Here is a 25815-nt window from a genome sequence, read left to right as displayed (position 1 = left end):
TCCCTTCAGCTCTAACCATTATATCAACTGTTAATGAAAAAATATAAAATTATAAATAGTGTACATTATCTTCAAACACTCCCATGAACAAGAGGTTGGAGGTAGGTTTTGCATGTGAAATTATCAACTCATACGTCCCTAATTGTTATTATTAATAAGTATAAGAAATAGAAAATTATTATAGATAATTGTGAAAATTTTCAAATAAACTTGCCTACCTAACAGCGAAAATAGTATTTAATGGTCTATGGTCCCCCTTGAGCTTTTTAACTGCACCCACCGCCATCGTTCCGTCCATCCTTGTATAATCAATGTAGCTCGGTGATGAGTAGTCTACCCATGTACTCTCTGATTTAAGAGTGGCAACACCAACTCTAAGCATGGCCTCCTCGACCAAAGGTGCTGCTGCAATTTAATCAAAATTTAAAATTAATATATAAATTTTCTTTTTTTATACATATAATAATATCATATGTAATAAGTAGAAAAAGTAGTAATAGGTCACCTCCTTTTTTACCTAACTTTAATGTATTCATAAGTGAAATCAAATTACCCTCAGCGTTATGCATAAAGACTTGGGAGTTTCATTTACCCAACATTCAAAACCACCAAAAAGCAATATCTAATAAGAAAATGATAATAATCGCTTTGGTATTAAACAAGATCATTGAATCAATATATATATATATATTTCTTACATCAATATTCAATCTAAACATTATTGAACTTAATTTTATACAAGATCAAGAGCAGTGAATAGCAATCTCTCTTGTATAACAGTTGAGATTAAATTGAGTTTGAGTTAATGCTTTTTGATGATCTGAGATCCAATAGAATAGGGTTTTACAAGGGTTTTGTATTACTGAATAAGGTCTTCCCTTTTATGAGGAGGGGACTCCTCTTTTATACATTGTCTTGCTTGTTGGTGACGTGTAAAGGTCTCTCTAGGATTGGGCCACGCGTCTCTGCCATGCGGATTCGGAGGTACTAGGGTATCAGCCGCCTGCTCCATGCGTAACGGCCTCTGATTCTTCTCGTGCGTACGTTCAAGCAGATCTGCCAGGCTGTCTGGTGAATATTTTTCTGGATTCTGGGCTAGGCCGAGAGTTGGGCCGGACGCTAAGCCTGAGTGGAGAGGGCCTGCTTCGTGTGGGCCGGGCCGGCTTGAGTGAAGAAGATGGGTCGAGCCCGGTCATTGAGGGTTGGATGAGCCAGGCTTGTTATGTATATCAGGAGCGTGGGCCTCTACGTCATGGGCCTTGGGCTGTGGTCGAGCCCCTGGCCTGGGGTGAAGGAATCCAGCGGTCATCAATTGCCCCTTCACCTTCTCGGCAGTTATTGCTCCAACTGCCGAGGGGGTGAATACCAAGAACTAGTATGATCGCGTCTGTTCGGGTTCAGGTGCCTTAATAACATCCTTTCATCTTTCAGTCGTTGCGCAGCTTCTGAATTCTATCTGCTCTTTTCTCTTTCTGTCTTTTTTCTATTCTTCTTGTCCTCTGCCGCCTTTGCTTTTTTTGTCATCATTATCTGGACATCTCCTTTCTTTCCTTTCCCGTGAATATCTTTTAAGAATCTGACATCACTGGCTTAGAGTCTAGTGTAGCTCTGCCCCGTGCTAAGTCCTCAGGCTCCGAGTATATATCAGCGCCAGCTTTTCTTCATTCTTGAGCCTTCTGTTGAAATGAGAAATTCTTGTTTTATCTGTGGCAGGTCTATTCGACGCCTTCTTCAAACAGATTGCCTTGTGTCTCAGAGGTTTGTTTTGATTTTGCTCTTATCATCTTAAGGGAGAACTGTTTCTGACTTGTCTCTGTTTTGAAACTTTTTGCAGTTCCTGAAATAAAAATGGGTCAGCTCAAAATTCTTGAAAATTTGATGTTACCTCTAAGGCGTCTGGATGGTGCATTGAAGATCCTTCTGGTATGGCAGTCGAAGGGTGGGACCATTCGGGAAGCTGCTGAAACTGCTTTACCCAGGTCGTCTGGCTGGCCTCCTCCTCTGCTTGTTGCCCGGGCTCCAAAGAAGTTCTGGGCTATTGAGGGGTTCGCTCTAACTTCACCTTTTTCCGCAGAGAAAAAGGGAATTTCCTCGATGCCCCTGTTGTCCTCTTTTGATATAAATGGGAGTGGCGCCGGCGTTCAGCTTGTTGTTCTTTTTGATGTGAAGTACCAGTATTATTATTCCCTTTGGTGTGAAGTACCAGTATTACGTGAGACTGGGATCTGCTGCACTCAGTCAGGTCTCCAGCGATTTCTTCGAATGTGTACTTCGCGATCTCTTCGGGGCCATAGCCCGAAGACTTATGTTTTTCATGTGTGGTGCACGGCCGGCATACAATATCTGAGCTTGTTCGAATGTACCGTTCATCACATTCGGGTAACCGAACGTTTGCCCAGGGGGACAGTGAGAAATGCTTATGGGAATCAACTTGTTCAGTTCCCCTATAATAGCGGGACAGATCTTGGCCTTTTCTGAAAAACTCACATTCCGAGCTACGAGAAGTCCTCCGAGCTGAAGACTAGAATAGTAGGGTAGGTGATAATCGTAGATGATGAAGTATCTGGATATGTAAATCCTTTAAGGATAGTTTTTCATCCCGTAGTGTAGGCCTTTGTAACGTGCTGTAATGTACTTTTCTTTTAATGAAGTTCTTGTTCTGCTCTCATGCTTAAGCTGTTCTTCCTTTATCATGTGTGAAATACTTTAGATTGCTCGCCTTATAATTTTAACCAACTGAGCTTTGTCCTGCTTTTTCCCGAGCTGATCTAACCATATCTGCGAGCTCTGATGAGTTGAACTCCGGATCCACTTAGCCAACTGGGCTTTCAAGTTTCCGAACTGGACTGTCTGACCGACCTGTGAGCTCGGTCTTTACTTCGATGAATTGAGCTTTGAGTCCCCTTCATCCGACCGGGCTCTCAGGTCATGTTGTCCGAGCTGGACTGACCGACCCGAGAGTTCTGTCTTTGCTTAGTGAAATGAGCTCTGAGTTTCCTTTAGCTGGCCGAGCTCTCAAGTCATGCTGTCCGAGCTGGACTAATCCGACCTCTGAGCTCGGCTTCTGATGAGTTGAACTCTAAGCTCTCAGCTCTGTATGATTCCGAGGTGCTCTTGGCGCCTCTTTCCGATCTCACATCCTTTGTTTAATAACGATAAATCAAATCTTATAACTTTTTAAGTGATGAGCAAGTCTGACCTTTATCATGCTCCCATTTGCTTGTACTTTTGAGTCTTTTCATGACTTGCCCCTCTGTTTCCTTGGCATTTACCATAGGGATGGTAAAGTAGTAGGCTAAGTTGCTCTGACTGATGAGTTGGGCCTGTATTATGTGGATGGCGAATGGGCTTTTAAATGATGGGCTGTCATCGTATACTTGGCCCTTGATAAATGTAGATAAGCCCAATGATCATCCTTTTGCCCCTTTACCGTCTCGCCGGTTATTACCTAACCGTTGAGAGGGTAAACTTCGAGAACAATTAATGATCGCGCCACTCCAAGACAAAACTGTTCAGATCAACGTCCTGCCTCATAATTGCCCTTCTTTTCGAATTCCTTCTGTCTTTTGAAGAACTAGCTCTTGTCTGCTCTCTGTCTTCCTGCAACTCTTTGTACGGTTTTTCATCCCATCGTGTTCTCAGGTATGCTTCCTTGTTCTTCCATGGCAAGTTCAAAGCTTCCTGATGTTTTTTACCTTGAGTCGCATATTACACCTTCCAACATAACTAATCACATTTCCCGGAGGCTTTTAGATACTCCGTTGTATCTTATTCGAGCACCTCTTCCAAATGAGAGGATAGTTCTTCCTTACCCTCGCCCTCCTGGTTTGGTGGATCCCCAAGAGGTTCGTAGCATAGTGTTTTTCCTGAAGCAGAGAGAATTTGGTCTACCGTTTCCTTTTACCCCTTTCTTTGTCGAGGTCTTTGAATACTTTGGGGTAACTTCTCGAATGTTATCCCCAAATTCCATTTTATTCATGTCCTGTTTCGAGTCTATCTGTCTGGGTTGGGGTTTCGCACCTACGGCCTGTCTGTTTGTCACTTTTTTCCGCCTGGTTAGGGCGAAGCAAAACTTCTATTACTTTTCCCCCTGTAATGGGCTGTCTCTTCTTACGGGCTACAAGGATTCTATAAAGGGATGGGTAGAGAATTTCCTTGTGGCGGAGTTAAAACTAGGGTCCTGCCGATCGTGGGATGTGGACCTAAGGTGGGGGGAGATCTTTCCGGGCTGCAACGATCTGCCCGAATTGAGTCTTATTGAGCAGGTCGGGCTGCTTCGACTGACTTCCGTTGAGAGGAAGTATGATGTCGAGAAGTGTATGTTTGCGTCCAACCTTAGGGATATCCGGGACACGGGTATAGTGCTTTGTCCGGCTATTCTATTTCTTCTTTGCTCATAATATTAGGAAGTATGCTGACTCTTTATAACTTATTGTTTCTTGCAGCTTCTGAGGTTAGAATGGATGGCATCAAATTCCCCAAGAATTTTGACCTGTCTCGGGAGAACATGCATGCAATTTTTGACGCCTTTGGGGATGGGCGTTCTGTAACTGAGATTGCTGCAGAGCTGGCTCAGGCCGCTTCCTCCAAGAAGGTCAGCCGACCTCCCGTCAAAGCTTCTTCTCGAACTTCCAAGCCGAGCTCTCGCAGCATCAAATCAGCTCGGCCATCTAGCCATGGTGGGTCGAGCTCAACCTCGACGCCTGCTGAAGGGTCTAGATCCGTTCCAGCCTCCTCAGAGGTCGTGAGGGAAACTTCCCTAGCTATTGTGGAGCAGACCCAAGCTACTGAACAAGTGGGGCAGGGTGCCGCCCATTCTACTGAGGGGGTGTTAGGGGGGAAATTTAAGTCCCCTGTTGAAGACAAGGAGACCTCTGGGACAGGGATGGAGATCATCCTCCTAGAGGATCAAAGCCCAGAGGTTTCTGGTGAAGGTGCCCCTGCCCCTGTGAGGACTGAGCCTGAGGGATCTGAGGGTGTCCCCTCAAAGACTGGGGGCAAGCGTCCGACCCCTTCTGGAACGCCTGTCCCATCTCCTGCTCGGAAGAAATCCAGGACTGCTGCGGGTCCTTCCCCACCTCTTTCTCCCATTGGGAAGGGGAAGGGTCTTTCTGCTGTTCCTTCGTCGTCCCCTACTGACAACATTCTGGACCTGTCAAGCATTTCCTCTGAGTCTCCGGCCTCTGCTGTTGCCTCACTTCTCCGGGAGCGGATGTTCGGCGGGATAACAGAGGCTTCGGATCCTCGTCTTCTGGCCCTGACTGGTCACTTGGCCAGTTCTACCAAGGAGCAGGTGTCCTTCCAATCTCGCTCTCGTGAGGAGCTCGGATCTACGATTGGAGAAATGCTTCTGATGGTAAGTTATTTTTTCACTTCTCTTTGAGTTTGCTTTGTTTCTTTTCTTGACAATTGTTCTTCCGTACTAGGTGTTAGGCCTGGTTATGGAGGTGGATGCCCGTGACCTCTCTCTCCGGGAGTCCGTGGACCGCCGGATCGAGGAAGCGCGTCGCGATGAAAACCTGACTGCCACCAGCGATGCGAGGGGCCACCTGGCAGCCGCCCGGGAGCAGATCCAGTCTCTCCGAGTGGAGTTGCATTCTGCGCTGGAGGCCTCTAAAAGAGCTGAGGACAGAGCGGCTGAGGCGGCAGAACATAGCAAATCCCTGGAATCAGAGCTGTCTCGTACTCGCAGGGTTCTCCAGGAGTCCAATGGGAGGGCAACTGAGGTGGAAGCTCGTTGTGTAGAGGTTGTAAAGCAGCTGTCCTCTATGACAGCGGCCCTTCAGGAGAGGGATGAGGCTGTAAGCCAAAAAGCTGAGGTCCAGCGCCAATATGAGGCCTTAAAGGCCGATTTTGAAGGGCTTCAAGCTCACCTGAATGAGGTGAGGGCTCAGAGGGAAAGTGTCCTAGCCCGGGTGGAGGTCCTTGAGCAGGAATTGGGCACAAGTTCTGAACGTATCAAAGATCTGTCTTCATCGGCTGAAGAGTTCAACCTTCGCCAACAACAGCTAAAAAATGAAGTCAGGGCTTTGGAACGTAAATGTTTAGCCCTGCTCGAGGTGGTAAAGTATGCCGAAAGGAAGGCTCAGCTAAAGCGTGAACAGTGTATAGCGGAGTATCAGGAGTCTGATGAGCTGAAGGTTAAAATTGAACAGGCCTGTGAAGCTCATCTTCAGGACTACAAAGACTCTTCTGAATTTAAGAAATTTGTGGCTGAGGCTTGTGAAGAACATCTTGATGAGTATAAAGCTTCTGGTGAAATGAAACAGGCTATCATTGATAAGGCCTACCACATGTATGTAACTGGCTACAATCGCGGTTTAAGAGAAGCTAGACAGGCTCCTGATATTCCTTTGGCCAAGCTTCGTAGGCGCGAAGTGGACTCAGATGGCGAGTCAGTGCTATACGGGGAGGATGATTTCCCTTTGCCCCGAGGAGATTCTCGGAGGAACATAGACCGGCCAGCTGAGTCTTCGTCAGGGGAATCCGAGATAGGGTCAGAGGAGGATGATCCTGATTCTGAGAAAGACGGCCTCCACCTTGGGTCAGAAGTTGCCCCTACTATTAATGTTGAGAGCTCTGGCCCAAGGGACACCGAGCTTCCTTCGGAGGTGGCTGTAAATAGAGATAATGCAGGCGAGGGTGTTCTTACTGATGTAAGTCCTTTAAGGACTATTTATCCTCCTGCCTCGCTGGAGGGATAAATTGTAATAGTTATTAATGAAATATTAGTTTCCTTCTTGGCCTTCGTACCTTTTTAATGGCAACTATCATGTCAGTTTTTGGCTTTTAGTCCTTCTTTCTTGGTTGTGACTTCGTATATTTGTTTCAGATAAACTGATTTAGGCTTTGATTATAGCCTTTTTATCCTCCTAAGGATTTCTTCATTTATGAGTCCTTCTATGGAGGGAGCTCGGCCTTTCTCTTTGGCCTTCGTATCTTGATCCTTTAAGGATATGAGTCTATCCGAGCTGAGAGCTCGGTCTTGGGTCTTTGTGAATATCGGTCCGAGCTGGGAGCTCGACCTTGAGTTTTGTAAGAATATAAGTCTATCCGAGCTGGGAGCTCGGCCTCTTTTTTTTTTTTTTTTTTTTTTTTAACACCTCTGGGCTCTTCTCTTTCCGAGGTCGGAATTGGATTTTATAAGTTGTCCCTGTGGTGTGGGGAAATTTTTCATTTCGGGAGGCTCTTAAGTCCTTCACCGACCTATTTTTGATTCTAGGAGATCTTACGGGATCCTGGTTTTCTTTGAATTTCCGGGACGACCTCGGGGCCTCGCCGGTTGTTTTTTGTTTCCAGGAGATCTTACGGGATCCTGTTTTTCTTTGAATTTCCGGGACGACCTCGGGGCCTCGCCGGTTGTTTTTGACTTCAGAAGATCTTACGGGATCCTGTTTTTCTTTGAATTTCCGGACGACCTCGGGGCCTCGCCGGTTGTTTTTTGACTCCAGGAGATCTTACGGGATCCTGTTTTTCTTTGAATTTCCGGGACGACCTCGGGGCCTCGCCGGTTGTTTTTTGTTTCCAGGAGATCTTACGGGATCCTGTTTTTCTTTGAATTTCCGGGACGACCTCGGGGCCTCGCCGGTTGTTTTTGACTCCAGGAGATCTTACGGGATCCTATTTTTCTTTGAATTTCCGGGACGACCTCGGGGCCTCGCCGGTTGTTTTTTGTTTCCAGGAGATCTTACGGGATCCTGTTTTTCTTTGAATTTTCGGGACGACCTCGGGGCCTCGCCGGTTGTTTTTGACTCTATGAGATCTTACGGGATCCTGTTTTTCTTTGAATTTCCGGGACGACCTCGGGGCCTCGCCGGTTGTTTTTTGTTTCCAAGAGATCTTACGGGATCCTGTTTTTCTTTGAATTTCCGGGACGACCTCGGGGCCTCGCCGGTTTTTTTTTTTTTTTTTTTTTTTTGGTACCCGCTTTGGGGTTTTGTACAAGATTCAGGCTCATTGGCCTTACTGTCGCTTTGTCATCTCAGCTGGTTTTGTGCCTAACTGAGGCCTTGTTTCATGTAGAACGTTATTCATAATCACATTGTATAAACAATTTTTATTTACTCATGTCTGTCAAAATACAACATTTTTCTTTACGAATATTTCAAGGAAAATACCTTTTTAGGTGCTGGATGTTCCAAGCGTGGGGCTCGGGGTTTCCTTGCATATCTTCGATTCGGTATACCCCGGGCTTAACCACTTTTGTCACCTTGAATGGACCTTCCCAGGTCGGTGCTAGCTTGCTTGCGACTGCTCTTTTTCCTGTAGCTTCCAGGTTTCTTAAAGTCAGGTCTCCCACCTTCAAGCTTCTTTCTCTGACCTTTTGATTGTAATATCTTGCCGCTCGTTGTTGATAAGCAGCAGTTCGGACTTGGGCTTCTTCCCTAACTTCTTCAAGAGCATCTAGGTTGCTCCTTAATTTGTCCCCATTAGCGTTCTCACTAACGAATTGAACTCGATGAGTGGGGATCTGCAACTCAACTGGGACTACAGCCTCTGTGCCATAAGCAAGTGCAAACGGGGTTTCTTGAGTGGGCGCTCTGGGAGTAGTTCGGAGTGCCCATAGAGTGCTATTGAGTTCTTCTGCCCAATTCTCCTTTGCGCCATCCAGCCGTTTCTTTAATCCTTGAAGGATAGCTCTATTAGTGACTTCCGTTTGGCCATTAGTCTGAGGATGAGCCACGGAGGAGAACTTATGCCATATGCCCATGTTCGTCGTGAAGGCTTTGAAAGTGCTGCAGTCAAATTGTCTGCCGTTGTCTGAGATAAGTACTCTTGGTATGCCAAATCTGCAGATGATATGTCCCCATACGAAATCTATCATCTTGCGAGTTGTGATTGTGGCTATTGCTTCTGCCTCTGGCCATTTCGAGAAATATTCCACAGCCACCACTACGAATTTCCTTTGCCCCGTAGTCTTGGGGAAAGGTCCCAGGATGTCAATTCCCCATTGTGAGAAAGGCCATGGACTGGATATGCTTGCTTGAGGAGTGGCAGGGGTCCTGATGGCATTAGCAAATCTCTGACATACGTCACACCTCCGGACAAACTCTTCTGCTTCTTTTTTAACAGTGGGCCAGTAGTATCCTTGCCTGAATATTTTGTTAGCTAATGTCCCTGCTCCCTCGTGAGCCCCACATAGGCCTCTATGTATTTCCTCCATTACCTTTGCAGCTTCTTCCGGACTCACACACCGGAGCCATGGGCTGGACTTCCCTTTTCTGTATAAAGTTCCCCTTATTACTTGGTAATTGGCGGCTCGAGCTGCTATCTTTTTGGCTTCAACTTTATCTTCGGGGAGTTCGCCCTTTTCCAAGTATCTCAGGTATGGAGTCATCCAAGTTGGGCTCTGCTCTACCTGCAGTACTGTGTTTGTCTTCTTGAAAGCAGGTGTGCTGACATGCTGTATGTATACTTCATCAGGGAGCTGCTCTAACTCTTCTTTGGTCAGTCGACTAAGCAGGTCTGCCTCCTCATTTTCATCTCGAGGTATCCTCTGAAATCTGGTAATAACTCCTCGGCTCGTGAGGTCGGCTTCCACAGTTTTTACTTTATCAAGATAACTCTGCATGATGGGATCTCTGGCCTGATATACTCCCGTCACCTGGTTGATCACCAGTTGAGAGTCACTATTTACTTCGAGGTCGGTTACCCCTATTTCCAAAGCTACCAACATTTCGTTCACCAAGGCTTCATATTCGGCCACATTATTAGAAGCTTTGAATTCTAGCCGTAAGGCATAACATACTTTAAAGCCCTCCGGCCCCTTAAGTATTATCCCAGCGCCACTGCCCTCAGAGCCTGATGCTCCGTCTACATATAGCTTCCAGCTGGACTCTTGGGAAAGCTCTCCCTCTCCTTCTTTTCTTGGTATCTCCGAGGATGATCCTTCCTTCTCCTCGTTGAATGAGCATTCTGCTATGAAGTCAGCCAACGCTTGAGATTTTATAGCTGTCCGAGGTCGGTACTCCAGACAGTAAGGGCTGATTTCCACGGACCATGCTAACATCCATCCTGAAGTTTCCGGCCTACGTAGGATCTTCTTTAAAGGTTGGTCCGTCATCACAACTCCTTGGTGGCCTTCCAGATAAACTTTGAATTTCCGGACTGCTAACAACAAGGCATACGCCAATTTTTCAATGTTCGAGTATCTGACCTCAGTGTCTCTGAGTACCTTGCTGACGTAGAAAACAGGTTTCTGCTCCCCTTCTTCCACTCTTACTAGTACTGCGCTGACTGCTTGCTCTGAGGCTGCCAAGTATATCAGGAGTTCTTCCTCTTTTATGGGGCTGCTGAGCACGTGAGGCGAGCTGAGGTATTCCTTAAGCTCTGTGAAGGCTTTTTGGCAGTCTTCTGTCCATTCAAAATTCGGGACCTTCCTCAATTTTTTGAAGAATGGCAAACACTTTTCTGCCGACCTTGACATAAATCGGTGAAGCGCCACTACTCTCCCGGTTAATCTCTGGACGTCCCTTACACAGGTCGGCTCTGGCATATTCAATATGGCTTCCACCTTCTCCGGATTGGGCTCAATGCCTTTTCCACTCACCATGTATCCCAAGAACTTTCCTCCCCTGATGAAGAAAGCACACTTTGCTGGATTCAACTTCATCCTGTATTGATCTAACACCCCAAATATCTCCCTTAAATCCATTATGTGTTGTTGAAAAGTTGAACTTTTAACCACCATGTCATCCACATACACTTCTACATTCCTGCCGATCTGGTTCTTAAAGATTTTATTCATTAATCGTTGGTAAGTTGCCCCGGCGTTTCTTAATCCGAAGGGCATAGCTCTGTAGCAGTAAGTCCCGTCTTCAGTTATAAATGAGGTCTTCTCCTCATCCGTCTTTTCCATTGGGATTTGGTGGTAACCAGACATAGCATACAAAGAAGACATATAATCAAAACCGGCCGTTGAGTCGACCATCTTATTAATATCGGGGAGGGGGTAACAATCTTTAGGGCAGGCCTTATTCAGGTCGGTAAAATCTATACACATCCTGTATTTGCCATTGGCTTTTTTGACTAACACAGGATTCGCCAACCACTGTGGGTACATAACCTCCCTAATAAAGCCTGCCTCTTCTAGCTTCTGCACTTCTTCCTGGGTAGCCTGCTGCTTCTCTCTTCCCACTACTCTCTTCTTTTGCTTTACTGGTCTGGCCTCGGGGAGGACATTCAATCGGTGTGTCATCACTTTGGGGTCAATTCCCGGCATGTCTGAGGGCTTCCATGCGAAGGTCGGCGAGTGACTTCGGATCAGGGCCATGGCTTCACCTTTTTGTTCTTTGGTGAGGCCGGCATTGAGACTGAAGACCTTACTCGCTTCTTCTTCTGATAGGGAGAAGGTCTCCAGCTCTCCAACGGGCTCTGTCCGGGCTTCCTTTGTCTCATCCCTGACCTCCAAAACTTCCGAGTCAAGCGCTTCTCCGGTTGAGTTCGGTTCCGTCACTGTGGCCAAGTATACTGCCCTTGCTTCTTCCTGGCTGCCCCGGACCATTCCCACTCCTTCTTCCGTTGGGAACTTGAGTGCCAGATACCTGATGCTAGTGACAGCTTCAAAGTTGAACAACGCCGGCCTCCCCAAAATCGCATTGTAGCTCAGTGGGAGTTTGACCACCAAAAACACCTCATGATGGGTGCGAGCTCTGGGTGCTTCTCCCAAGGTAAGGGTCAGCTTCACCTTCCCTTCTACAAGTACCGGTGCTCCTCCGATCCCTTTGATGGGTGACTGGTCCCGAACCAGCTGTTCCTCTGGGATTCCCATCTGCTGGAAAACCCGATATGGCAATAAATTGACCTTACTCCCATCATCCACCAGAACCTTCTTCACCCGAAAATTATGAATGATTGCTTCAATGACAAGCGCGTCATCATGGGGCATCTGAATGCCCTGTGCATCCTCCGAAGAGAAAGCGATGGTCATGGGAGAGTGTTCAACGATCTGCATAACCTCGCCATTGCTGGTCTCCCCTTCCCGGTTTCTCTTCTTTCCTCGACGGTTCATCCGTCCTCCAGTTCCTCCAACAATCATATTAATAGTCCCACTGGACCCATCATTCACTGGTCCAGCTCCAATTCTCCTGGGCATCTGGGCTGCCGGACCGGGTTGAGGCCTCTGCCCCTCCGGTTTCTTCACAAAATTTTTGAGATGCCCCCTTTTTATCAATCTTTCAATCTCCGCGATTAACTGAAAACAATTATTTGTATCGTGGCCATGCGTCCGGTGGTACTGACAATACTTGTCAGGATTCCTCTGATCTGTTTCCGACTTCAAAGGTTTGGGCCACTGGAGAAACTCCTTATCCTGGACAGCCATGAGCACCTCGGCTCTGGACGCATTTAATGGAGTCGGTTTCTCCGGGACCCAAGGAGGGAGCACTCTCGGTTCATGAGCCCTGGGAGGAGGGGGAGGCCTTTGATCCCTTCTTTCCCAGGCCTGCTTGTACGGCTCAGGCCTCTTTCCATGCTTCTTCTCGTGTTTCTCCGGCCTCCCCTCCTCCGGGGCTTTCTCTTTTCCTGCCACCCCTTTGGCAAATCTACTCGTTACTAAGGCGTCATCCTGCCTTATATACTTTTCCGCCCTCTTCATCAACTCGGCCAGTGAGGTCGGAGGTTTCCTGCTCAGAGAACCAAAGAACTCGGCAGAGGTTGTTCCCTTTTGCATGGCCTCTACCGCCCTTCCTTCGTCAAGCTCGGGAATCTGCAGGGCCTCCGTATTGAAACGGGTGACATACTCTCTGAGGGATTCACCAGCTTTTTGTCTCACTGTTTTCAGATAGCTCGTCTTCCTATCTGCTGGCACCCCGGCTACGAACCGGCTAATGAAGCGGGTGGCAAGATCTCCGAAACTTTTAATGCTTCCGGCCTCCAGGCTGTTGAACCATGCCCTCGCTGGTCCCGAGAGCGTTGTTGGGAACACCTTGCACATCAGAGCATCTGACAGAGTTTGCAACTCCATGAAGGTCTTATAGTTCATGACATGCTCTCTCGGGTTACCAGCCCCATTATAGGCCGCCATCGGCGGCATCATAAACTTTTTGGGAACGGTCTCCTGCTGCATTAACTTTGAGAAAGGAGAAGAAGTAGGCAAGGAGGTTTGACTCTGATCTTTCTTACCTAGCTCGGCTAGGAGCTGCTCCTTCAACCTTTTTAGCTTTTGGTTCATTTTCTCGTCTTCCGGGCTGGATCTTTTGCCCAAACTACATTCTTCCTCCTCTGTTTCAGTTCCCGTTTCCCTGGTTGTTTCAGCAGAATAGTCGTCCACCTCTTCATTTTCTATCAACTCTCTTGCCCTTCTCCCATGGATTCGGGCCTCCGGTTCTTCCTCTTCTCCGGCATCGTGGTTGTTAGTTTGGAGGCGGGCAGAGGTAGGTTGGGGTTCATCGGTTCTGGGTTCCTCCACAACTGGGAGTGCGTTTACTGGGGTGCTAAGTCCCCTTTGTTGCATTATCTGCCCCAACCAGTGAGCAGTGGTTTGTAGCTGGAGAGCCATGGTTTGAATGTCTTGGTTAGACAGGGTCATGGTGGGAGTATTCCCTGCCAAGCTTGGCGAGGGATTAAGAGAAATAGGTGTTTGGTTATTCAACGTTGTAGGGCTAGAAAAGGAGAACTGCTGCCCCTCTTGGGCAGAGCTCAGGTCATTTGGAATATTAAGGTTACTTTCTTGGTGGTTTGCCATCGTGGATCTCAATGGGTTTTGAAAGTGAAAACTCCGGTGATGAAAAGATCTCCTTCGTTTTCCACAGACGGCGCCAATTGATGATCTGAGATCCAATAGAATAGGGTTTTACAAGGGTTTTGTATTACTGAATAAGGTCTCCCCTTTTATGAGGAGGGGACTCCTCTTTTATACATTGTCTTGCTTGTTGGTGACGTGTAAAGGTCTCTCCAGGATTGGGCCACGCGTCTCTGCCATGCGGATTCGGAGGTACTAGGGTATCAGCCGCCTGCTCCATGCGTAACGGCCTCTGATTCTTCTCGTGCGTACGTTCAAGCGGATCTGCCAGGCTGTCTGGTGAATATTTTTCTGGATTCTGGGCTAGGCCGAGAGTTGGGCCGGACGCTAAGCCTGAGTGGAGAGGGCCTGCTTCGTGTGGGCCGGACCGGCTTGAGTGAAGAAGATGGGTCGAGCCCGGTCATTGAGGGTTGGATGAGCCAGGCTTGTTATGTATATCAGGTGCGTGGGCCTCTACGTCATGGGCCTTGGGCTGTGGTCGAGCCCCTGGCCTGGGGTGAAGGAATCCAGCGGTCATCACTTTTGATTATAGTAATTGCATTCCCAGTATGCATAAAGGTTTATGTTCATTTGATGATTCCTTACGGAAATAAATTTTCTTATGGAAATAAATTTTCTCTGAGCATGTTTAACAATAAAGACTCTAGGAAGCAGAGAGTTTGTGAACATTCCTCAGACGACAAAATCAAATTATGTCACATCCCTCTATATTTACTTATTTACAGCATCTAAGACGGATAAGAATTGCACAAAGCATGCAAAGAAGACCAGTAGAGATGAAAAGGTTGATTCGATGCCCGGAACTGTAACTGGTGATGCCATGTTCTGCTCTATTTCTGTACAAGTTCTCATACATGTTGTAATGCTTTCAATATATCATATTTGATTGTAATAAAATACCAATCAATCGTCTACAAGAAGAACAAATAATTATGAATAGAAGTATTTCTGCATACTTTTTATCAAATAGTTAAGATCAACAATTAACAATGATATGTTATTGTATAAAGAGAGCTTGCATATTTCATTAGCTTGGGCAATTCTTCATCTTAACATCATTTTGAGAATGAAACTTTACCTATTTTTTGCTGAATCGTGTAGATAATAACCATCTGATTCTGATACCTACTCTACTGTCTTTGACAACTTCGATGTGCTGCTCCACAATATCCCTCCAACCAGATTGTTCAATGCATGAGATGCCATTGGTACAATGACGCTTGAAGACACAATGGTAGCATAGCCATACGCTAGTCCAACAAAGGTTGCCCTGAAAAATTGTTTATTTTTTAGCACAGAAAATCATGGCTGTACATTGCGGTAAACTATAGGTTGAAGATAGGTCCAAAAGATAATTAAGTACCGCATAGTATCAAATGGAAAACACAAGTATGGGAGTGTTCTGCAATCTGCACATTCTGAATCTTACTTTAATGGTGACATATTGCCAAATAGTATCGCACAATCGACTTTTTTTCCTTGTGCTAGTACTCAAATTTTGTCAGTGGTTAAGGGTCTTTTAGCATTGTTTAGAGCTGTTATTGAGAAAAATATCTTCTTAAAACATTAGTGAGATGGTAATTAAAAATTAATTTAAAATTACATGTTATGTTTGGATCCATAGATTTGAAGTTGAGGATTTGGATTTAATTTTAACATAAATTCTTTATAAATTATGGATTTCAAATTGCACATCTTATTTATTCAGAGCTTTTTGGAGTGGATTTGAAATGACACTATTTTATGAATTATTTCAAATCCACATTTAAGTATGGTGCTTTCCATGTTTATAAAGCTTAAATATATATTCATCAATTTAATGAACTGAACAAAATATATACTTTTATTTTCAAATTCAAATTCTCCAATCCAAATGCAAGGTTATAACCTTTCTTAACATGATTCAAAGTGATGATTTTTCAAAAAGTGCTTTTTTAGATTCCCAACCCAAACCTCCAAGAAGGGCCTGAATAATTTTTGGGTTGGAAAAAAGAAAAATTATGCATTGATTTTAGAAGATGAATACCAGACGGCAAAGGAGTACTTTCTACCGCCCCCCAAGTGTAGAACACCAAATACGACAGCAACTAGCAAGGCACTCTTCGAATCCATTCCAAAAAGTGGAAGCAAAGCCCCACGGAAAAGCAACTCCTGGGTAAAACACACATTTACGTAACATCTTCATCAGTTGGTTAATTCTATAAAATAAAGGAAAAAGAGTTTTTGGTAATCCACATACCTCACTAATCCCAGGCAAAAATGAAACTACTACGTAATCCAAAGGTTGAAGTGATGTAAGGACCTAGATGGATCAAAAATAAAGATCTGTGTCAGTGTTCAATAAAGTAATAAAAAATTGCACATTCATAGAAGCCACAAGGATGATCAGCATTCAGTGGCTACTGGAAAAAGGTTTAACCCGATTGATCAATAACACCAGCAGAATATATCTTGATGATTTGACAGAGGGTGTTCCAAAGCACAAGGCTTCCCAGCAATAGACGTAGAAAGCCTTTGCTTTGTATGCAAGGAGGCTGTTTCTATGATTTGAACTTGTTTCCATCAGGTCACTCTGGAGTAACCTTAATAGTGAAAAGTGTTCCAATCCAAGTGCCACCTATGTATTCATGATTTGATAACAGGGAAGGAAGAGGGGGGGAAGAAAAAATATAAAATATGCAAACCATTTGGCCAAGCATTAAACATACTTTATAATCATGTGGGCTAATTGAGATAATAAATAACTAAAGCCATATATGCCAAAAATACAAACGAATAGAGCTACCTGCTGATTGGCAGCTTCTGTAGATTCAGCAAAATCTGGCCATGTCTTCAGTAGGAAGTATCGGCATAAAGATATCAGCATAACCAATCCTGTAATCAACTCAAGATGCCACATCTCAGTACCAACTGTAATGAAAAAGGAAAAGAGTGAGACTCTGAGAAGTAACTGAGAGTTGATATTCTTCTTCAGGATGAATGCTTCTGAAATGGGCAATTAATATAGAGGAAAAAAGAATATATTTCTACTTTCCAATTCAAAATGCTCTTTATGTGGATTATCTATTCGACGATTGATTCTTATCATCAAAGAGAATGAAGAATAAATGAAAAACTGCAGGAAGGCAAACATAAAATTTATACATGAAACTTCTGTAGAGCAGTCAAGGATAGGCAATCCTTCCACTGATGCAACATGAGATACCTGGAAATTACAATTAGGAAATGGCATTTAATACACAGATTATTTACCAGATTAAAACAACAAAATTTGTTCACAAATTTATTTGAGTTACTTCAAACAGGAAGTTAAAACATGTGTTACTGCAATCTAACAAGTCATACACTGAAGCTAAACTCGACGTTCAGTTCTCTTGTGACTGATGTCTGCTATAACACTGTCCACTCAATGTAAGCTAGAGTAATGTCTGTTGTTCCAGAGGAAGAAGATGCTCTCATTTCAGCATCTAAAATGAAAACTCTTATGATAAGGTGAGGGGGTTTATATTTGAAACCACACGAATTCAAACTAAGTTTCCATAATCAACCATCACTAAAGATAAAAAAAAAATTCGTAATTACGGTGCTTCAGACCAAGATTCCGCAATTCATGAAATAACTTTGTAAAACGATTGTGGGCATACACACCAGAGCGAGCAATTGGATGAAAAGGCTACATACCTGTCGAATTAATATACCTAAGGCAGCTATCGCTCCAGATGTGACAGTGCACGCCTGAAGAACAGCACTTCTAGAAGGGAAGTTGAGTGAATTCTGCATAACCTCGACATTATTGTTACTCTCTAAAGAAGACCCATCGGATAAGATCTTGTTCTCATCTTCTAAACTCTTACGGGTAGACTTCAACGCCATCCTATTTGGTGATTGCACATCCCTCCTCAGCTTTTTCACCGATTTCTGCCGCGCAAAAGTCCTTGTGCAAAATCTATTGCCCTTCAACTTCAAGAAAACAAATAGCTTCGTAAGAAATTGCTGGCTTTTGTTAAACAGAAGGACGAGAAATAGTATCTTACGCTACTTGATTTGGCAGGTAAAATCTTGGGAGAATCACAGAAGCTAGTCAGCATCCAAGAGCAGCTGCGGGTTGTGGTTAAACAAGTAGTAGTGCAAAAAGGCATGGTTGTCCAATCTCTCAATTGGATCTGTTGCGAACCCAGATTGATTTTGCAATTAAAGCATCTTCACAGAAGGGTGGAACAAACGTATTTACAAAAGTATGTAGGAGAATAGAGCGTTGAAAGATTATTCAAGTTTCAGAACCTCGGCGGTTATCCGTTATTCATTTTGTCCCTCTAAATCTTGGGCTGTGCCACGTGGATGGTCAGAAGGCCACCAGCTATTTTAAGCTTCTTCTAGCCATTCCTTTTTTAATTTGTTTCTTCTAACTATAAAAAACCCCTAATTCTGATTGTTTGAGCTTTTGATTATATATATATATATATATATATAACAATTTCATCAATTTCTTAGTTCAAAAAATAATAATTACTTCAAACTGAAGATTTAACAATTTGCAACTTAGCTTCAGAGAAATTTACCAGATTTCCAGTGGCATATAGCTGTTGCCTCCACAGGGCATATTGAGGAAAACAGGGATTATTGAAATGTTATAAACACACGCAGAGAGAAAGGGGATTTCACTATCATCTACCAACTATCCTTCAAATCTCTATCACAATCTTCCCGTTGGAGACTAAAAAGGAGGAATATGTGTATTATTTTCCACAAGCATATAGGCTTGGATTTTCCGAATCCCAAAATATGAATGCAGAGAATAAATTGGGGGAGTAAGAATTTATATAAACAACATATTTGGAGAGGGAAAAAAGAGGGGGAAAAATTATCTATGATACAAGTTGCAAAATGCTGACGACAACTGCTTCAAGTATAGGATTCAGAGAGATAATGATCAAACTTGTTTACAAGATCGTTCCCAATAGCCATAAATGCAAGAAAAGCCAATAGGCAATAAGGCCCAGCCTTGCTCTGGGACGGCTCATAAGAACTCGACCACCTGACACCCTGCACAGATTAAAGGAGCACCTTAGTTTGAAGTCATACATGGATCCATTTCCAGAAAATTTAACACCAATAGCAGAACTCCTAACCATCTAAAATTAATTTAAAAAACAAAAAGCTCCTATTTCCCCTTTTTCTCCTAACTTCCTCACAAAAAACTATCCAAAAATTGTCATGAATAGAGAACCTGGAATGTAGCACTTGCTCCCCCCACCCTATGCCCACATCAAGCTAGGGAGCACATATACAGGACAAATGAAACTAGAAACAACAATTCAATTTTTGCCTCATCCTCCCACTCACCCACCCCCAAAACCTTGCCAGCCAGCTAATTTTATGATTAATGGGCATTGAGAACTTTACCATATTCCATCAATTCGATCTGCAAGAGACTTTCCTTGCTTGGGAATGAGACCTGATGTGTTAAGAGACTTGAATACATGACCTGCCACAGAAGAACACCATAAATTATCCAAACCCTAAAACTTGTCATTTGTGCGCATAAAACCCCAGTTTACAGACCTTTGTCCTCGTCAGTTTCCGCATTGTTGATCAGACTACTAGATTCTGAATCAATACTGAGAACAAGATGGTCAGTTGATCCCTTCCGCATAGTACGCAATTGAGCAGCTGATGTAACAGGAGATATTGCATTGCTTCCAACTCCACCCTGCATGAGCATCAAGAATAAAGGTTCAATAGATGCAGCTGAAAAGAGGGAGAGAGAGAGAGATGCCACGTTCAAACTTATATGATTCCTACGTCATGCAAAACTGTAATCCGCACTTAAAATGAGCTAATGGCATTACCCAAATTCAAAAAGAGTTAAGTGATGATATTTCATAGGGGGAAAGTTTGTGGTGGAATATAAGATGAAAATTTTACCACGTCTTCAATTTCAGATATCTCTGAGCCACTGGGCAATGGAGGTGCTTCGAAGATGCTTCTTTCCTGGACAATCTCTGGCTGAACTGTTTTACTTCGGAATGAATCTTCAAGCAATTTAAGCTTCGTTGATAATTCCTCTATAACCTTCTGGCTCCCAAGCAACCTTGTGTCAAGTTCCTGAACTTGAGATTTAGAATTGTTCACTTCCCAAAGCAAGGCCATAATCTGTTTTTCTACTACTGACAAAAGTCTCTGCACACCAAAAGAATTTTGGTCACCAGCAATTTTTTGGTCCGCAACAATTTCACTACCTCCCAGTGTATCAATGATTTTCTCCAAAACTGATGTTATCTCGGACATTTCTTTCTTCATTTTTTCAGATTCTTGTTTACTTGTAATGAGCGCTCCATTTTCCTCTTTTAGATGTTCAATTTCAACAAGCTGCATTGACGCGGTTGATAGTAGCTCGCCTTTTTCATGAGATAACACATTTATTTGACGATGCAACTCAGGTACACTATCAATGATGTAAAACAGTTTCTGTACGTCAACTGAACTATGAAGCTCGACATCCTCAACTTCCAACTTAGCAAAAGAGGTTTCAACACTTCTTATCTTATCAAAAAGGGTTTTCAATTCAGAAGCCGACATGAGAGCTTCTTCTGCCACTAGAATAATACACATTAGTCAGAAAAATACAGTGAGCGAGTAATGCTACTAAATAAATGACTATAGTACAATAAAATTATTCACCTTGTTCTTTCATCAGCAAATCACTGTGTAAATTCGAAAGTTCTGCTTCTTTTTCCTTCAACTTCTGCTCTATGGCTTGATAGTCCGCTGCTTTGAGCTTCAGTTCTCTGCAAGAATTTTGCAAGGCTTCTACATCAATTTCCAACTCAGAAACTCTACTCTGAATTAGATCCCTTTCTTCTACGGCTTTGTCATAAGCTGCTCTGCTTTCCGTCAATTTCTTCTGCAAATCTTCAATTGTGGCAGCTGCCACGTTACTTGTGCTCTCAAATAGTTCAGTTAGAGTTTGAACTTTTCCTGTAACCAGTAATAAATTTTCAGCAACCTTTTCATATTGGTTGTCCTCAAAAATTTGCGGCTGCTCTACATCATTAGAATCAAGTTCAGTCGCTTCTAGATTCATATTTCGACTCAACCTTTCAAGCTCGGGAATAGAGCTCAGCTCCAATAGATTGTTCTTAACTTCAAACTGCAGTTTGCTTGTGGCATTACTGCAAGCAGATAGTAAAACCCTACAATCTTTTTCTAACACAGCAATGGTTTTCTCTTGTTCCTCTTTATGCATTTCCATACTGTTTATTTTCTGTTTCATAGACTCCATGCGCTCAGAAATAATAGTCACGGCATCCACCGTTGCCCTTAGTTTTCCCAACAGAGCTTCAATAAACTCGCCTATAGAGGCAGAGAAACCTTCAAAATTATCCATGAGAACTGCATTTCGCGACTGGAACCCCTCAACAGTTTTCTTAAAATACAACGAAATATTGTTGACATCTGCCGCATTCACTTTGTCACTGATCATTTCTATGTTCCCAATATTGCCAAGGCCATCAGGGAAAAGTTTTGCATGCAAATCTTCCTGTAAAGAACTAAAAGCACCGTTAGACGAAAGCCACATAAACTCAACTCAAGACACACCCCCACACACACACACAAGAAAAAGAAAGAGAGGGAGAGAGAGATAATAATGATAAGTTATTGTATTACCTCCATGATAGGGTGACCTGGCAACAGTTCTGAACCTGTGTTAACCAAATGCTTCTTGATGTCCCTGAGAATGATATCCATGTTCCTCAGGTTCTCAAATTCCTTCTCAAAGTGTTGTCTGACTATGGGTAACAGACTCTCATTTCTCATATGCATTTGAAGGTCACTAAAGTGATGGATTAGCTCTGCAGATCTGTTTTCTAAGCTACCACTGGTTATGGCTAATTCATCCATGCATGCCTTCAACTTAGAATCAAGCGTAGAAATCTCCTGCTCGGCAATTCTTTTTTCACCTTTGAGCACAGAAATATCATTGTCTGCCTTTGATAATGCATCTTCCAGATATCTCATAGTTGTAGAGGCATCTGCCAGCTTACTAGCCTGTGACTCAGCTTTTTCTTTCAGCTCCTTTAGTTCATACTCCAAATTGGTTCCACCGACCTGGAGATTATTATTTTGTTCAGTAAGCGAAGACATATTGGCCTCTGCCACAGAGAGTGCATCTTCAAGAGACTTTATAGTTTTGTAAGCCTCTGTCAGCTTGCCAGTTTGAACAGCAACTTCCTCTCTCACTCTCTCTAGCTCAGTCTCTGTAGCAGCTTTGCTCAGTTGAGCCTCTTCTCTCTCTTTGATTACCAGAGAAATATTGTTTTCCGCCAGAGAAAGTGCATCTTCAAGTGACTGTCTAGATGCACAAGCCTCTGCCAACTTGTTAGTTTGAGCATGAGCTTCATCTTTTGATTTCTGCAAGTCCTGTTCAGCACTTTCCTTAGCAGCTTCTATTTCCCTCTGCTCTTCCTTTAGTTGAGTAATACGGCTATCTGCAATTGATAATGCATCTTCTAGTGACTTTATGGTTTGTTGTGCATCAACTAATTTACTAGCTAGGATAGTACTATTCTCCTTAACTATATCCAACTCTTCCTCTGCCTGGCTCTTAGATTTCTGGCATTCATTCATGTACCCTGCCAGCCAGTTCACCTTTTCTACAGGCTCTTTAAAAACTGAATTAACAGGAAGAACAATTTGGTCAACCGATTCAATTACTCTCTGTAACATGTTGTTGCTCTCCAACAAGAACTGCTCAAGTTGATCCCTTTGATTTTTAATATCAATAAGCTCAGCCTCTAACTTTGGGATTTGTTCTAAATCAGTAGACAATCTATTTATCTGATCCCTATACCCAGAAACCATATATTCTTGTTTGTGTAGTTCTATCTTCAACTTTTCAATTTCTGAGTTCTTTTCATCCAGAGAAAGTTTCAAGTTTTCTCGATCTTGAACCAATCCCTTGCCTTTTTTAACTGCCAAGGACAACTTCTCCCTTAGCAAGGTAGATTTCTCTTCTGATCGCTGAAGATCTTTTTGCAGAGAGTTTTTTTCCTCCTTCAATGCAGCAAGTTCTGCAGATGCCACTCTCAACTCATTGGACAGATTACTCACCTCTGACCTCACCAGCATATCTTCTTCTAGAAGTTTTTCACTGAGCGTCAATTCCTGATCCCTGACATACAAGAGATTCTGAATTCTTTCAAACACCTCAGCATCAGCAGGAGAAATACCAAAAGAAGCAACACTTTGTTCTTTTAACTTCCCAAAACATCTCTCAATAAGTTCAGCCACATCAGAATAACTCTCTGTTATTCCGGAACCCTCCAACAACAGCTTCACCATCTGATCCTTCTCGGAGGAGGCTTGATGTGCTTCTTTGGCAACACCTTCAAGTTTACATGCTAGGGCATCCATCTCCATTTTAATGTATTCCTTCTCTTGTGATTCCGCCAAAAGTGCAGCAGTTAAGCGGTCAATCTCATTATTTGCAGCTTCCTTTGTTCTAACAATTTCATCTTGCAACATATTTATTTCACCTTTTGCCTGATTAATGGATTCCTTAAGCCAACCTATTCGAGTTTCCAAATCAGATGGCGAAGCAGTTTCTGGTAGATCAACTAAAGACAATGCATCTTTAAATTTATGGAATTCCACCAAATTATCCTTAAGTGCATTTCTCTCCTCCACAATCCATTTGAATTTCTCAAGAGTTTCCATTGAATTAACTTCTACAGGTGCATTGACCTGGGAAAGATTTTCTTCCAGGCTGTCAAGAATTCTGTTCCTTTGTGAAAGCATTTCCTGCAGTGATGCAACCAAATTTAAAAGCCATTTTAATCTCTCCATCATATCCATTGATTCTATTTCCTTGAAGACACTAGTCTGAGAAAAAATTGCTTCAAAATTTTCAAAAATTGCGTTCTTTTCAGAAAGTGTTTCCTGCAGGGATGCAACCAGATTTACAAGCCATTTCAATCTCTCAGAAATATCCATTGACTGAAGTTCCTCAGGCACATTGGCCTCAGAAAACACTTCCTCACATCTTTCAAGAAGAACGTTCCTATTTGAAAGTGTTTCCTGCAATGATGCAACCAAGTGTTCGCTCCTGGCTAACTCCACCTTGCAAAGATCAGCAGTCTCAGCAACACTTGACTTCTCTTGCAACTCAATCAAACATTTTTCAAGCTCGCTCGTTTTCTCAGCCAGAGACTGCCTTAGTGAATCCCGCTGCTGAACCAATGCCTTCCCTTTTGTCACAGCCATGCTAAGCTTTTCTTTCGTATTAGCACACCTATTCTTTTCCTGATCAAGCTCCACCTTTACTTTTTCAATCTCAGAATTTGTGGTCTCCACCATTGCTTTTTCCTTCTCCAGTTCACCGATCAATTTCCCATTCATATCTTCAAGGTGGCTTATTTTTTCCAGCACCTCTTCTTCTCTTTTCTTGAGCTCCAGCAACTCATCACGGGCAACGCTAAAAACTGACCCGTACCCAAACTCCTCTTGCAGCCCAACATTGAACCCTCCCTCTAATAAACACTGCCTAAGTTGATCAACTTCATAAAGAAACCACCTATACTGTTCCACTAACAAAGAAGTATTTCTCTCAACATGAGCAATCTTCCCCATAACAGAGTAATCCAATAGCTCTTCTTGATTAATCACCATGCCAAGAGAACCTAACATCCTGTCTGCCATAACCTCAATGTTCTGTTCCATCTGAACTTTCCCATTAAAAGCTTCTATCTGTAGTTGGAGGTCCCTGATCATAGTCTCCGTCTGCAATCGCTCTTCCAGAGAAACTTTAACAAGCTGGAAGCACTCACTCATCATTTCACTCAATGAAGCATCACCAACTATCTCTTCTTGAACCTTGTCACTATCACCAGACAATGTCTGTTTGCTAGTCAAATCCCTGAGCTGTTGCCGAAGAATAGCAACTTCCCTTCTAAATCCCTCTGTCTCATCCTACACGAAAAAGAAGGGGAAAAATGGAAACAAATCCCATCCATTAAAGAAACAAAAAATATTTCCAATAACAATCAGTAAACGATGGACCAAAAAAAGAACCTTGTAGTCCTCCGTAACAGTGTATTTATCGGCAATAGGGGAATCATCTTGCGTACTCCCGTTGTCCATTTCCAGAGATTGATTGTCTTGCATATCATCGGTTGCATCGACGAACATATCCTCTTTACTTTCCGCATGCCGAATTTGCTCAGCCACTGCCTCCGGTTCTGGTGCTGGTGTTGGTGCTGGTTCTGGTTCTGGTTCTGGCTCTGGTTCTGGTTCTGGTTCTGGTTCTGGTTCCTGCATATGCTCTCTTCCTCAGCCCAAACGATAGACATACACATAACATAACCAGCAAAGCATCATGTATTCAAATAGAGAACTTTCAACATTTAGCACCCAAATTATCACATTAGCTACCTGATTAATGGAAATTTCGGGACTGATATGTCCATTTGAATCCTCTTTTTCTTCTACATCATGACTCGCGAGATCTCCATTTTGGAGAGTTACCTCCTCTGAATCATTACTATGTGACATTACGATTTCTATCAATAACAACCAAATTAGCGGGAAAATTTAATTTAAGATCTGCAGATTGAAGAAATAGTTTTGACGGAAACCCTATGATCAATAGCTGAAAGATTTGGGGATTTTGACAACAACTGAAGACAGAAACGGAAGCTGGATCTGAGAGTCTGAGCCGTGACGATATCAACGGTGATTTGGTGCGTTTGATGAGAACTGTGGGGTCCTGATCGGACGGAGGAGAGTTTAGTGAAGTATGCGAGAAGGGAAAGTGCGGTATCATGTTAACAAACTTATTTTTTCTTCGGATTGGTAATTTTGTTTTCATATTGTTCGTTGATGGGTAATGTGAAGACCCCCAAGACAGTTGGCGGTTGGAAGTCGATCCGTCGCCCCGGAATTTGCTTTGAATAAACGGTGCCGTTTTAGGATCATTTGTTATCACAAAATCCTTAATATATATATTTAAAACGTTTTGTATTTTATGAAGAATCCCAACTTTTGAACCAATACTCCTGCTCAATCTCTTTTCATTA

At 43.3% G+C, this 25815-nt stretch overlaps 2 protein-coding genes across 5 annotated transcripts; both read right to left on the bottom strand.

Moving 5' to 3' along the window:
- Positions 1–23: 23 nt before the first annotated feature.
- LOC110628344 lies at positions 24–18102 on the bottom strand. Of its 3 annotated transcripts, none has more exons than XM_021774973.2 (8): positions 17776–18101; positions 17423–17701; positions 16886–16946; positions 16527–16651; positions 15981–16043; positions 15768–15892; positions 14820–15011; positions 24–402 (listed from the first exon to the last, which is right to left on the bottom strand). In XM_021774973.2, the coding sequence occupies exons 1-7, from the start codon at positions 17878–17880 to the stop codon at positions 14867–14869; spliced, it is 903 nt and encodes a 300-aa protein (XP_021630665.1). In that variant the 5' UTR covers positions 17881–18101; the 3' UTR covers positions 24–402; positions 14820–14866. The 3 variants fall into 3 exon arrangements, with proteins under 3 accessions (XP_021630665.1, XP_021630664.1, XP_021630667.1); XM_021774972.2 differs by having other exon boundaries at positions 24–405; positions 17776–18096; XM_021774975.2 differs by lacking the exon at positions 24–402 and adding an exon at positions 14174–14652 and having other exon boundaries at positions 17776–18102.
- A 328-nt stretch (positions 18103–18430) lies between these two features.
- Positions 18431–25566, bottom strand: LOC110628342 (nucleoprotein TPR). 2 transcript variants are annotated; one of them, XM_043949042.1, is made up of 8 exons: positions 25172–25566; positions 24812–25051; positions 21410–24709; positions 20423–21281; positions 19667–20331; positions 19304–19451; positions 19145–19226; positions 18431–18784 (listed from the first exon to the last, which is right to left on the bottom strand). In XM_043949042.1, the coding sequence occupies exons 1-8, from the start codon at positions 25289–25291 to the stop codon at positions 18682–18684; spliced, it is 5517 nt and encodes a 1838-aa protein (XP_043804977.1). In that variant the 5' UTR covers positions 25292–25566; the 3' UTR covers positions 18431–18681. The 2 variants fall into 2 exon arrangements, with proteins under 2 accessions (XP_043804977.1, XP_021630662.1); XM_021774970.2 differs by having other exon boundaries at positions 19667–20337; positions 25172–25564.
- Between the last annotated feature and the right edge of the window lie 249 nt (positions 25567–25815).

Source organism: Manihot esculenta, chromosome 12 (genome assembly GCF_001659605.2).
Source record: "Manihot esculenta cultivar AM560-2 chromosome 12, M.esculenta_v8, whole genome shotgun sequence".
NCBI lineage: Eukaryota > Viridiplantae > Streptophyta > Magnoliopsida > Malpighiales > Euphorbiaceae > Manihot > Manihot esculenta.
This window is presented reverse-complemented; position numbering and strand designations above follow the sequence as displayed.